This window comes from Perognathus longimembris, chromosome 2 (genome assembly GCF_023159225.1).
Source record: "Perognathus longimembris pacificus isolate PPM17 chromosome 2, ASM2315922v1, whole genome shotgun sequence".
NCBI classification, from domain to species: domain Eukaryota; kingdom Metazoa; phylum Chordata; class Mammalia; order Rodentia; family Heteromyidae; genus Perognathus; species Perognathus longimembris.
In genome coordinates, this window is record NC_063162.1 from 9767792 (window position 1) to 9780695 (window position 12904).

Below are 12904 nucleotides of genomic sequence, written 5' to 3' on the forward strand. Positions count from 1 at the left end.
GCAAATAGTAACTTAATTCTCATAACACTGTAGAATAGGTCATTACTACCAGAGAAAGAGGAAGAGATTAATATTAATTGAAAGCAGAGAAACACAATACTTACAGATTGATGTTTTTCTCTAGTTACACATTTTTCTATCATCCTCTTACTACAACAAGTAACTAAAATCAATTTCTGTGATTTTTTTCTAAAATCTGATTTGATCAACAATTTTCTTCTCTGGGCATCAGATACATTTGGAAATCTAGTATTCAATTTATTATTGCTGTGTAACAAATCATCCAGAAAAAAAATTGCTAGCATAAAACAGCAGCAATCTTTTACTTTGCTCTACAATTTAGAAAGGGCCTGGTGAGACAGTTTATCTCCTCTGCTGATAGGGCTCAAATGGGATTTTCAGTGTGGCTCAGTCACATGGCTGGTGAGTTGGTATGGCTTTTGTTTCTTGTGTGAGTGAATGTTCTAAGGTAGAAGAAACAGCAACTCCCGGGCTCAGAAGCTCACCATGTTGTACTGTTGGGTGAGCAGTGATGGGAGCCCAGACTCGTGGGAAAGAATGTGTATGTATCTCTTAATGGGCAATGTCATGTCTTAAGTTAATACATCGAGGCCAGAAGAACACCTTGTATGCTAAAGAAAAGTCATACTCAATGTTCCATATTATTTGTAAATAAGAGGTTCCATAAACAAAAGCTTACTTCTCACTGGTTTCCTGTCAGCTTCATGATATGATCATTTTCATACATGCATGCTTTGGAAATAAGGTGGCTTATGTTTTTGGTAGTAGAGTTTTCCTTAGAAACGAATTTTTGCTTTGAATTAAGCTGAAAAGAGCAGAACTGCTAAAATTTCCGTTAGCTGAGGTATCTACTGGTGGTATATTGGTGATTCTGTGCAAATGTGACAGTAAACGAGCAGTGGAGTCAATGAATGGTAGACATTTGCAGAGAAAAATGTAGTATGCAAAGTTGGAAGTAAAAAGATTTATAGTTCAGGGACTGGGAATGTGGCTTAGTGGTAGAGTGCTTGCCTAGCATGCATGAAGCCCTGGGTTCGATTCCTCAGCACCACATAAACAGAAAAAGCCAGAAGTGGCACTGTGACTCAAGTAGTAGAGTGCTAGCCTTGAGCAAAAAGAAGCCAGGGACAGTGCTCAGGTCCTGAGTTAAAGACCAGGACTGGCACAAAAAACAAAGACAAAAGATTTATAGTTCAGTTTGCCGAGTTTTAAGTAATTACATTTTTGTTAGTTTCCATAGGAAGTTCTGCATTTTAGTTTAGAAAACTCTGGTAGTTTGGAAGTTTTGAAGTCATATGTTTTTAGTTTTCTTTTTTTATTTTTAAATTGTCTTTATTTCTTATTGTCATGGTGATGTACACAGAGGGGTTATAGTTACATACATAAGGTAATGAGTACATTTTTTGTCAAACTGGTTACCTCCTCCCTCATTTCCCCCCACCTTTCCTCCTCCCTGCGCACCCCCCTCCACCCCAGTGTTTTGGAAGCTCTGAGGAGTATTTGGAAGAGCAGAGGAGTTCCTGACCCAGCAAGGCACTTAAGACTTCATTGTTTTAACCCAGTAATAGAGAGAGATTAGGAATAGGAGTCCCTCAATCTTCCCCCAGTTTTAAAACTATGATTTATTAATGCCTGTGGATAATGGAATTTTTTTAACATACAAATTTAAGAAGAAAACTATACCTTACTAGTCCCAGTACTTACAAAAGCAGTGTGTCTATGGGAAATATGGCCATGTAGAGAACTCACAGGGGAACATGAGTTTTGAACCTCTTCTGTTGCCAGCTTGCCCTGTGGTTTTTCTGGGAAGATTTTTCTTTTTGTTTTTATGCTCAGTTTCCCCACCTGTTAAAAATTAAAAAAAAAATGATGTAGAGAATTCAAAGCCTTTGAGACAATTTCTATATTGAGTAAAGTTTATGAGATGTGTAATTAGCACCTGTTAACACACATAGTAAAAATTTCTTCTTCAGCTTCGTTCTTTTTCCTTAAAAAGGAAGCTTAATTATTGAAATTATAAATTCTTCCAACATTGAGGCAAGAAAAGATTGTCATTTTTTTCAGTTAATTCCTCCCAAATTAATGATACTCATTAAGGTATCATTCAGATTTTACTTTTGCTATCTCTTGACAGCCATCAGGGTGTTTATCTGGCAGGGCTTTTGGGGGAGAGAGAAAGATATCCACCCACATGAGTATGTTGTTGAGCTTGGAGGCAGGAGGAGTCGCTGAAGGACTCAGTGATGGTGGAAGACTGGGAGGACAGATTAGTAAAGAGTGAGAATTGGGATTTGTGATACATGTTGAAATTAAAGAGATCTTTAAGTACTCACAAACTTAACATTTAGAATTTCAGTTTTTAAACATTGCATTTTAGAGAAACATGACTTTTCTGAATATATTTAACATTTATCATCTCTAAAAATGTTGAAATCTACTTATGCTGTTCAAAATTGGAATGCTGCTGCTAAAAAGGAAGGATGAACTTCAACAGTGCACCTCTATGGCCTCATTATATCAATTCCAGCGAAGTTCACACTGTGTCTTGGCCAAGTAACATGTTTTCATTTTTAGAAAGATATGGATAGAGGAAACTCAATTTTTCCATTACAAATGTGGCTTAGGTAAAATTATGCCATTTAATTTTTTGTTGTTAGTAAAATTTTTTGTTAGCCAATTGTTTTGAGAGATTAATTAAAAATGAACTATTTTAGGTTGGTAGCATTTCATTCTATCTGCTAAAAGAATTTTTGTTAGTTATGTTATCTAGAGGAATTACTCCTAAGTTTGTTAAATATTTTTTTCGAAAATGTTACACAGCTGTAGATAAGTTAGGGTTACGTAGTTACCAAAATGGTTCAAATGGAGAAAGTGTGTCTTTAGTTCTGACCTTGCCTTTAGGAAGAAAAAGTAGATGCAACTGTAGCATCTAGGAAAGTGGGATTGTGTCCCTGACCACAGTTAATAAAATTACTACAGGTTGTTGGGCACCAGTGGCTCATGCTTGAAGTCCTAGGACTTCAGCTGAGAGTTCGAGATCTGGAGATTGAGGTTCAGAGCCAGTCTAGGAAATAAATATTGTCCGTGAGACTCCTATCTTCAATTAGCAAAAAGTTGGAAGTGGAACTGTGGATCAAGTGGTAGAGAGCACTAATCTTGAACAAAAAAGTTCAAGATAGTATCCAGCCCTTGAATTTAAGCCCCTCAGGACTGGCATACACAAAAAAATATACTACTACAGGTTAAGCATCCCTAGTCCGGTAATCCAGAATCCACAGTGCTTTGACTGTGATGCTTAGAGCATGATGAATTTTGGGGCACCTCAGATTTTCACGCTAGGATTAGTAAAAAATCTATGCCAATCCTGAAATTCAAAACACTTCTGATCCAAGCAATGCAGATAAAGGTACTTAACCTATAAAATGGGAAGAGCCTCAGAATTGGTGGTTTGCAGGGAGAAGAAATGATGGTGAGAGTTTATTGTGTGTCCTTTTATTTCCCACACGTAATGGGAGCACTTTGAGCTCACCCCGTGCCACAATACTTGCACTTACAAGGCTTCACTCCTCTGCAGAATGCATGGCCCACTCTGGCCCATTAGTGAGTGCTCCTGCAGACTTGGGGGTTTGTTCTCAACTTTAGTATTTGCATTTGTGATTTGTCCTCTTGAGCTGTTCCTTGTGCTTGCGTACACTTTAGTCTGAGGAATAATAATAGAGAAATTTTGACAGCACTTAGCAGGTGTTACATGTTTTTTTAAAAAACAGTTTTCTCTTCTTATTTCAGCTTTACTATTAGAAGCCCAGTCAACACCATTTCAGGTCACACCTTCAACTATGGCAAATATTGTGAAAGGCCTGTATACTCTCAGACCAGGTAAAAATCTGTCATTTCTGCTGGGATTGGACCTATTTTTTTTTTTTATTATAGCCTTATCGAACAGTCATTTGTTCTTTATGTGTTGTGTGTGGCCTAATGATATTTAGATTTGCTATGTCAAAGAATGAAAAGTGGAGTTTGAGATGCTGGCCTGGTGGGGGGGGGGGGCGCGTGGTGGCATAGATTCATTAGTATGAAATGTAAACTCGTAACTCATTTAGAACTCTCTACTAGTGAAAAACAACTACTTTGGTTTTTGTTGCACTGTGAATGACATACAGGAATGATTTTTAGGATACATGGGATCTTATTGGGTGTGGTAGTATGTGTCTAATACCACCAGCACTCAAGAGGGCTGAGGCAGGAGGATTGGTAGTTTGAGGTCCACTAGGGTTAAATAGTTAAGCAAGACTTCAAAAAAAATTTTTTTTAATCTCATGTTTGGTTTTATTCCTGTCTTAGTTGTTAAGATGTTTGTCCATTATTTCCTATTCCACACTTCAAAGTATGTACAGGCATATAGATGTACATTTACATTTTATTTTATTTTATTGCCAGTCCTGGGCCTTGGACCCAGGGCCTGGCTTCTTTTTGCTCAAGGCTAGCACTCTACCACTTGAGCCACAGCGCCACTTCTGGCCGCTTTCTATATATGTGGTGCTGGGGAATGGAACCCAGGGCTTCATGTATATGAGGCAAGCATTCTTGCCACTAGGCCATATTCCTAGGTAGGCATACACATTTATAAAAACTCCGTCTTCCTAGCCTAGTACATAACTGGTAAATACTGTAGAAATATTGGCTACAGTCCCTCATGAGGATGTTTGGAACCTATATATATTCAGAGGAGCAATATTTTTTTAAATAAAAGATTATTGTAATTAAAGGCATGTGCTTATCTTAGAATAAAAACTTCGTATCGATTAAAAAAATAATTCTAAAGGGCAGTGGTTCATACCTGCAATGCCAACTACTCAAGTGGAGATCAAGGCCAGCCAAAGGGAAAAAATTAGGCTCCCATCTTCCCCAACAAGCTAGGCATGGTGATACATACCCAGTTATATGGGAGACACAGGAGGATTGAGGTCCAGAGTGGCCTGGGTAAAAACAACAAGCACTACCTGAATAATAGCTAAAAGCAGAAATATGCTGAAGCCATGGCTTAAGTGATTGGCCTAGTAAGTGCTGTAACCCAGTTCCACCCCTCCCCCGAAAAAAGAAGAAAATTCCAAGGTGCCCTAATAGGTCTCTTAATTCCTTAGCCAGATCCTCAGACTAGTTGCAGAGTTGTCTAGCTAGGGTGGGAAAATGTCCTTTGGAGAGAGATTGAAGAAGATCTCAGGGTGGAATGTTGTTCTGCAATCTTTAAAAACATTGCATTTTTAAAAAGGTTCTTTTGTTGTCTGAAGATTAAATAGAACATGGCTTATTAGCTTAATATCATAATTACAAATAACATGTTGCTATTTGATTTTAATGGCTATTTTATTTTCATTTTAATTGATGACTTTCGGTTAATTAAATGACATATCAGAATTTAGCTTGCTGAGATAGGAATTAGGTGAATTCTCTCGTAGTAGGTAGACTGATTTTTTTTACATACTTTCTTTCTCAAGCTGTTTTAAATAGTGCTTTCCAGAGTGTTCAAGTTACTGTTCTTTAAATGGAATCAGGTCTTGAGCTCTGTAACAGGAAATTTATTATATGAGGTATTTGTTTGCATAAAGTGCAAAAATGTTTTATTGTATGTGTCCAGTAAACCAATAGGTATTTTCCCCCCCTCAGGCCTTTGAATTTCATTTTACCAGTGTAGTAAAGATAACTCAGGAAATTGGGGAGGCCTAGATTATGAATATTTCTTCTTTGCTGTTGGAAAGTTTGCAATGTAATAAAAGTCTGCCTCCTGAATTGGCAGCTTTATCAGTTCTGGCCTTTATCAGAAGTAACACAATTACAGAATAAAGCTAATCGGTGTGGATAGAAAAAAATTATAGATACATGTTTACCTAAATGTTAGTTGAGCTCTTGTAATATGATTATACTACTTGGGAGGAAAATTCTATATTTGAGAATTGTCCTTTTCAAAAGGTAGTTTTACCACAGACTAACCTTTTACTGCCCTGGGCATATTCAGAGATACTTTTAAACATATTTTGACATTTACAGATTTTGGAGGTACCCATTATTTTCCTGGCTTATTAAGGCCGTTCTACTCACATGGCAGATTAAAGCTAGACTATTTTGAAAACTGAAGTTTGAACACCACGGTTTCTTCCTTTGTAGCGCTCCTCAGGTGGGACTGCCTGCGAGTGGCTTGGAAAAGTTTTTAACTGTACATAACCTGGCCCTACACCTAAGCCTTGGAGAATCTGAGACCTGTCATTGCCTTTATTCCAACCCATCAGTTTAGAAGCAGTCAACAGACGTCATACCATTTCTTCCTTTTCATCTCCAAAGCCCTGGAGGGACTTTTCGGAAAGCCTTTTAGACTGGCAGGAGGGACACTATTGACATTTGTTTTGTATGAGCCCAGGCACATGGTGAAGAGTGTCCCTGGTCTCATTTGCCGTGTTTGCCTATCTTTAACTTAGCTCTTCTTCTGTTGGACATTGTTTTCTTCTAGTTCTTTTCACTTACCAGTGTCCCACTGTTAGATGAGATTTTGTCAGATTTACAGTATTTACTTAGATTACAGATTCTAAAGCTCTTGCTTGAAGAGCATTGGCGTTCTTAGGGTTTTTTACGTCAACAGCCAAAATGTTTTACAGAAGGGAAATTTTGAAAGGGCTGGATAACAGAATTGATTGAAGACCACCAACAAGTGAGGTGAACACTGGTTTTGTTAGTGAGCACTATTTATTTTGTGTTTACCAAGTAGAGGGATTATTTAGCTTACTTAGCTTTAAGAAGACTACTTAATTTTTTTTTCAACCTACTGAGTCTTCGTCTTAATCACTTGTACAAATATTCTATTATACAGTAATTTTTGTCATGTCTAATGCAAATATTTTCTTGTGACCTCCTTTGCCTTTTTATTTCCTATGGATTATTCTTTTATCTTTTTCTAAGTAACCTGTCAACTCTGTATATTTAATTTTCAATTTAATTTTATTTTTTTAGTTTAACATGGGCCAGAAAAGATTTTTCCTGGGTTTGAGCAAGGCCTTGAACTTGTTAGGCAGGTGCTGTACCACTTGAGCCATGCTTCTAGCCCTTTCTACTTTTACTATTTTTCAAATAAAGTCTTGTTTTTCACCTTGGTTGGCCTAAACCATGATCTTATTATTTACATATTCTTTCTAGCTGGGATGATAGGCTAATGCCACTGTGCCTATAGCTTTTTATTCAAGCTTATTAGTTCTTTTTGCCAGGGCTGGCTCCTAAATATACTGTGACTCTCCTGATCTCTACTTCTCAAGGCATGAGCCACCTATGTGAAAATACTAACCAGATATTTCCAGGCCACTTACTAAATAAATACTCAGTCTCTCCCTTTCCCTCCTTTTGTATTGCCTCCTTTTTTATATGTTTATTATTTGCCTCTGTAGTATACGACTTTTGAATCTGTGTATATTGTTCTTTGTTTTGTTTTTTTCTGGCACTGGGATTTGAAATCAGAGCCTCTAACTTGCTTAGTTGGCACTCTTACACTTGAACTACCTTCAAGCCCAGCCTTGAGCTAGTTTTTTTGGAGATGCCATCTCAGGGACTTTTCTGCCTAACCTTGGCTTCAAATCATGATCTTCCAGATCTTGGCCTCCTGAATAGATTGTTTTAGCTAATAGCTAATAGGGTTGGTATTTCTTTTCTTTCCAATTTCTTCCCATGTAGAACTCCTTGGTATTCTCATGGATGTTTTCCTCCATATTTAAGATTACTGACAAGTTCCATTAAAAATTCCTCTGAGAGTGGGCTGGGAATATAGCCTAGTGGCAAGAGTGCTTGCCTCGTATACATGAAGCCCTGGGTTCGATTCCCAAACACCACATATATAGAAAACGGCCAGAAGTGGCGCTGTGGCTCAAGTGGTAGAGTGCAGCCTTGAGCAAAAAGAAGCCAGGGACAGTGCTCAGGCCCTGAGTCCAAGGCCCAGGACTGGCCAAAAAAAAAAAAAAAAATTCCTCTGAGAGATTATCAATAAATTTGTTAAGTCAGTAAAAGGTAAAAATGTCTTATTTCTTCATATTGTGATTTTTAAAGGAAATTTAACTTGCTGTGTGTTCTTTACTGAAATACCATTTAATTAATATTCTTCTGTTTTAAATTTGTTTTATTATTTTTTGTTCTTTAAACAAAGGAAAACTTCCCCCTTTTCATTAAACTTTACTTCTGTGAGTTCCTTAAATGAATCTTTTCCTTCCTTCACAGAGTGGGTTCAGATGGCTCCATCTCTATTTTCTAAATTTATTCCAAACATTCTCCCTCCGGCGATGGAATCCGAACTTTCTGAGTATGCTGCTCAAGATCAGAAACTTCAAAGAGAACTTATACAAAACGGTTTTACAAGGCAAGTTGTTTTTCTCCTTTGGTGACAAAATATGTCTGATTCCTTTGGCTGATGTGACATGGCCAGAAAGGGGAAATTACTGTCCAAGAGCTATGTCTACAGACATTCAACTGAGTGTTAAGCTTTGAAGAAGGGATTTCTCACTGGTGAGCAGTTAGGTAGGCAACCTTTAAGGTCCTTCCAGCTTTGATTCTGCCATAGTAGCCCTGAACATTTGGAAAAACATTGTATGGAAATTTTATTCTCAGCTATAGTGTATTTTTTTTGACTGAACCAGCAAAGAAGCTTTAAATTCTGTCTTCCATATTTTCATTTTACTCTGAGTTCTAGTTGTTTCTCTAAATTCTAGTTGCTTGTTATTAAGATGTAGTGTGTGTGTGTGTGTGTGTGTGTGTGTGTGTGTGTGTGTGCAGAAAATTTACCTTTTGCTATTATTTTTTGAAAATGTTTGCCATTCCTCATTATGGCCATACCCTCCAGAGAATCTTACAGAGTACATCTTTTCAACTAGAATAAATTAATACAAAACTTTGTATTTCCTCATAGGAAACTCTCACTTATATCATCACAGTATTACCTCAGATGTTTGTACTCTTTACTCTTAGCACTTTGACCTGTCTTGGGTTTTTTTCCCTGGTTTCGGAAAAGAAGATCAGAATTGGCTTAATCATCAGTGTATCCACACATAATAGGTTGAGCGTTTGGTTGACTTACCTGGCTAGGGCTGAAAATGACATTTCTGTTTCAAAGTTCTGAGACCAAACTAAATTTGCAAATACCAGTCTTAATGGATTACTTACTAAATCTTCTTTTCAGTACAGTCTAGGAAAAAAAGCAGGTAATTTTTTTGTTATTCCTGTTCTTTGATAGTCCATGGATTGTCATTTCCCCTTTTTTCTTTTTTCTTTTTAACTTAGAGCTTCCAGTAAGGGGAGGGAGAGAGAAAAGGAAGAAAAGCCAGTTCAAATCCCTGAATATCAAGCCCAGCAAACTCATCAGTAGTACAACCTGGCCACAACCAGAATTGTTTTCCTTTTGTAGTCCTGGTTGCATGGTGTCTGCTTGGGGGCTCACTTACACTGATCAGCAGAGACTATCATGTGACCATTCCGTAGCTGGTGGACTGCCTTTCTCCGCTCAAGTGCATGGACATCCGTCCTCTGTCCTGTCACATTCAGTGTGTTCTGTGCCATGACCTTTGTCTAGCTGGGTTTGTTTGGGGAGAAATAGTGCCTGCAGATTTTAAGAAGAAAAGGTTTCAAGACTATAGTATAGGCTATCCACTAATAATTTTTATTACTGGTTCTTTTGAGAGGAGCAAACATTTTATGGTTTTTGCCTAACCAAGCATGTGATCCTTTTTAGTGCTACAAGTGACTTTTTCATTTAAGACATCGTTCCACTTACGTGATTAGACTTCCCAAACTGGTAGTACACAGCTTTTCCTGTGGATGGCCCAGAGGAAGTCTTTGAAATGTTTTGAGATAATTTGACAACACATGATATCCTCCTTTACAGTTAGGAGCAGGTTCTCATCTGAACTGGAATTTCTGTGTATTCTTTAGGTACATAGAAATAGAGAAGACTTTTTTCAAAGCTAGAACAAATATATAAGTTCAAAGAATCATTCTTTTTCTCTTCTGAGTAATTGAATTGATTAAAGAAGGGCAGCAGTTTGGTGTGTATTGCCAAAAATCACATTATAGAGAGTCGATTTGTTTGGGAACTTAGAAAATGTAGGTTCTCAGCTGGAGCATCCTTATTCAGACCAACCTGTAGTCCTCCCTACAAAAGGTGTTCAAATAGCTTGTGAAAACAACAAAATGTTTTTCCTGAGAAATGGTTACCTAGATTTCTGAACAAACTAGAACTTTGTGGAGGGTTCTTAACTGAAGGGTCACCCCTATTTTTTGTACTTCCTCACTTAGTAATAGGGATCTGGCTTTGCAGACAGCTCATAGATTTCCAGACCTGTGGGATTATTAAATAATATCTTTGGCATGGGTCACATTTATGTTCTTTTTCTTACTCCTGTGGCTGCTCAGTTTTTATTTAACTATTGAGAGATGGCAATGAATGCTTGGTATCGATGGTGAAGCTTAAAAAGCAATGAAGTCACATCTGTTTAGAGCTTTTGAGGCTGCCAGAGGCAAATCCATGGAAAGTGCTGTGCAAGGTTTTCTCTAAATGCTCAGCCTGGCGGAGCAGCCTCCAGAGCTCATGAGGTGCTGTCTCTGCCAGCCATGCAGGCTCCTCACCCTGTCTGGCAGGGATGTCTGTGGTGGTCTATACCCCAGTCGGAGAAAGAAAGGGGAGGGGGAAGCGTTATATTTCTGGAAAATTCTTCCAGTCTTTCAGAAAAAGCCTTAGCTTAGTGACCAGAATATTATGTTTAGTGATTTGGAAAATTGGAGTGTCCGAATAGGAAATAAATGGGCTAGTGAGCATGTTAATAATCTGTCTGTGAGACTATGAATTATTGTCCAACTATGCAACAAATATTGATTGTTTATCTCCAGACACTTGCAGGCACTGGCATAGACAAGGCAGGCAAAGTTTCTGCTCTTAGGAATCTTAGGCTCTAATGTTGGAAACAAATAGTAAACATGTAAATATATATCATTTCAAATGAAAATTAGTGCTGTGAAGAAAATTAAGCAGAATGAAACTGGAGGGTTTCAGTTGACATGTAAAAATACCCTCGAGGAGAGAATGGAAGGGTGAGAAGCAGCTGCCTGGCTGCCTGAGGAAGTGTTGCAGGCAACACTCAGTTCAGATAAGCTAACAAAGCCAGGTTGGCTGAAGCGTTGGGACAGAAGTAGAGAGTAGTGGAAAATGAGCAAGGAGCTATGTGAATTGGAAATTGATTTCTTAACTGTGGTAGAAAATCACGAAGGGCTTTCATCAGAGGTGTGAACTAATCTTAGGTGTTTTACATAAGCTCATTGTGACTCTTGTCTAGACTAATAATGAAACTATACAGTTGTGTTAGGGTCAAGATGGTAGTGGCTTGGAATGGGATTGTAGCAGTGGAGTTGGTTGGGGTTGGGTGACTGGAGATTATGTTTGGGAGATGATGTAAGGTAAAATTATAGAGAAATTGCAGAGGCTCTAGGATGTTTTAGTGGGAATGGAAAGGGTTGTTGTAGTGTGACTGTGGTAAATTTGCATTGTATATATTGGAGTTGGACCTACATATCTGAAGATATAGAACTCAGAGCTGAGCATATGTGTCTGAGCTACAGGCTCAGAGAAGATAAAGCCACTAGGCTGTTGTGATTATTGTCTCAGACCAAAGGAAGAATGTGTGTGGAGAAGAAAGAGAGCCAAAGATAGTGTTAGGCAGAAAACTTGAGAAAAAACAGACAAGGAACAGTAAATAGCTGGGAGAAACACAAAAGAAGCTAAAGAAAAGGAGGTTTTCTGCTGGGTGCTAAGAACATAGAGTATCACAATTCAAAGCCAGCCTAGGCAGAAAAGTTGCTGAGATTCCAATTCTAAAACAATTAGCAAAAAGATAGCTAGCTGGAGGCATGGTTCAAGTGGTAAAAGTAGCAGATAAGCAAGTGTGAGTTCAAACCTCAGTACCTCGGGGGAGAAGAGGAATTATTTCAGGAAGGGCAATATAAGTTTGTGTATGACAGTAAGAAGCAGTAGAGAATTTGTTGTTTTAACTTATAGGTTCTTAAACATTGTACAGCAGATACTGAAAAACAACCACACAGTGTTACTGGGGTCAGGGGCAGTTAGGGCCTAATCAAAACGATGATTTCCTAACTCCAGGGTAGAACTAGTGTTTGAGGATGAGCTAGTTAATATACATAGAGTCCACCCCATTCGTTTTTTAAAATTATTACTAGTTTTGGTTTCAGTAAAGTTTTTAAGGGAAGATTTAATTTTTTTCTTTCATTTCATATTTGAATTGTATGTGCAGGTCACTGGGAGTGGTGGTAACAGAATCTGGGTTTGTGTTTAGAGAGCATACTTAGTCTGAACCTATTTCTAGAAGTCTTTGTAAAGTTACCCTTGTAGATGATCATTTAGTAACTTCATATATTTAAAAGACCACCCATTAGCTAAGACTACAAATGACTCAGTTTATGTTTAATGTTCACTTTAAAACAGACTGTGGGTTTAGAGCCAAAACTATATTTGCACTGTTGGTTGCGTTGATTCATTTCTGCTCTTTCTGAATGTGACGAAACCAATCAGTTCTGTTGACTGCCTCCTTTTTCCTTATCCCTAGAGGTGACCAGTCCCGGAAGAGAGCTGGGGATGAGTTGGCTTATAGTAAGTATGGTGTTTTGCTAGTCTCTGGTGTTCTGCTGTGTACATATGGTTAGGCTCAGGCTGTTCTGCAGGCCGCAGCAGCTCTGAAGGCTGGGGTGGTGGTTTTCAGGCATCTGCCAAGGAGGCCACCAGATTCTTTACTGTCTGTGAGCATGGGATAGTGATCCAAGGTATATTCCTTCTCAGAATCTTTACTCAGAACCACAA

General features: G+C 38.1%; 1 protein-coding gene across 1 annotated transcript in view; it reads left to right on the forward strand.

The window, feature by feature from the left end:
* Cacul1 (CDK2 associated cullin domain 1) overlaps window positions 1-12904 on the forward strand; it is a 63658-nt gene that overhangs the window by 45921 nt on the left and 4833 nt on the right. The window contains exons 6-8 of the mRNA XM_048338150.1: window positions 3808-3897; window positions 8269-8407; window positions 12654-12697. Coding sequence (XP_048194107.1) covers window positions 3808-3897; window positions 8269-8407; window positions 12654-12697 — 273 coding nt within the window. The remainder of the gene's footprint in view (window positions 1-3807; window positions 3898-8268; window positions 8408-12653; window positions 12698-12904) is intronic.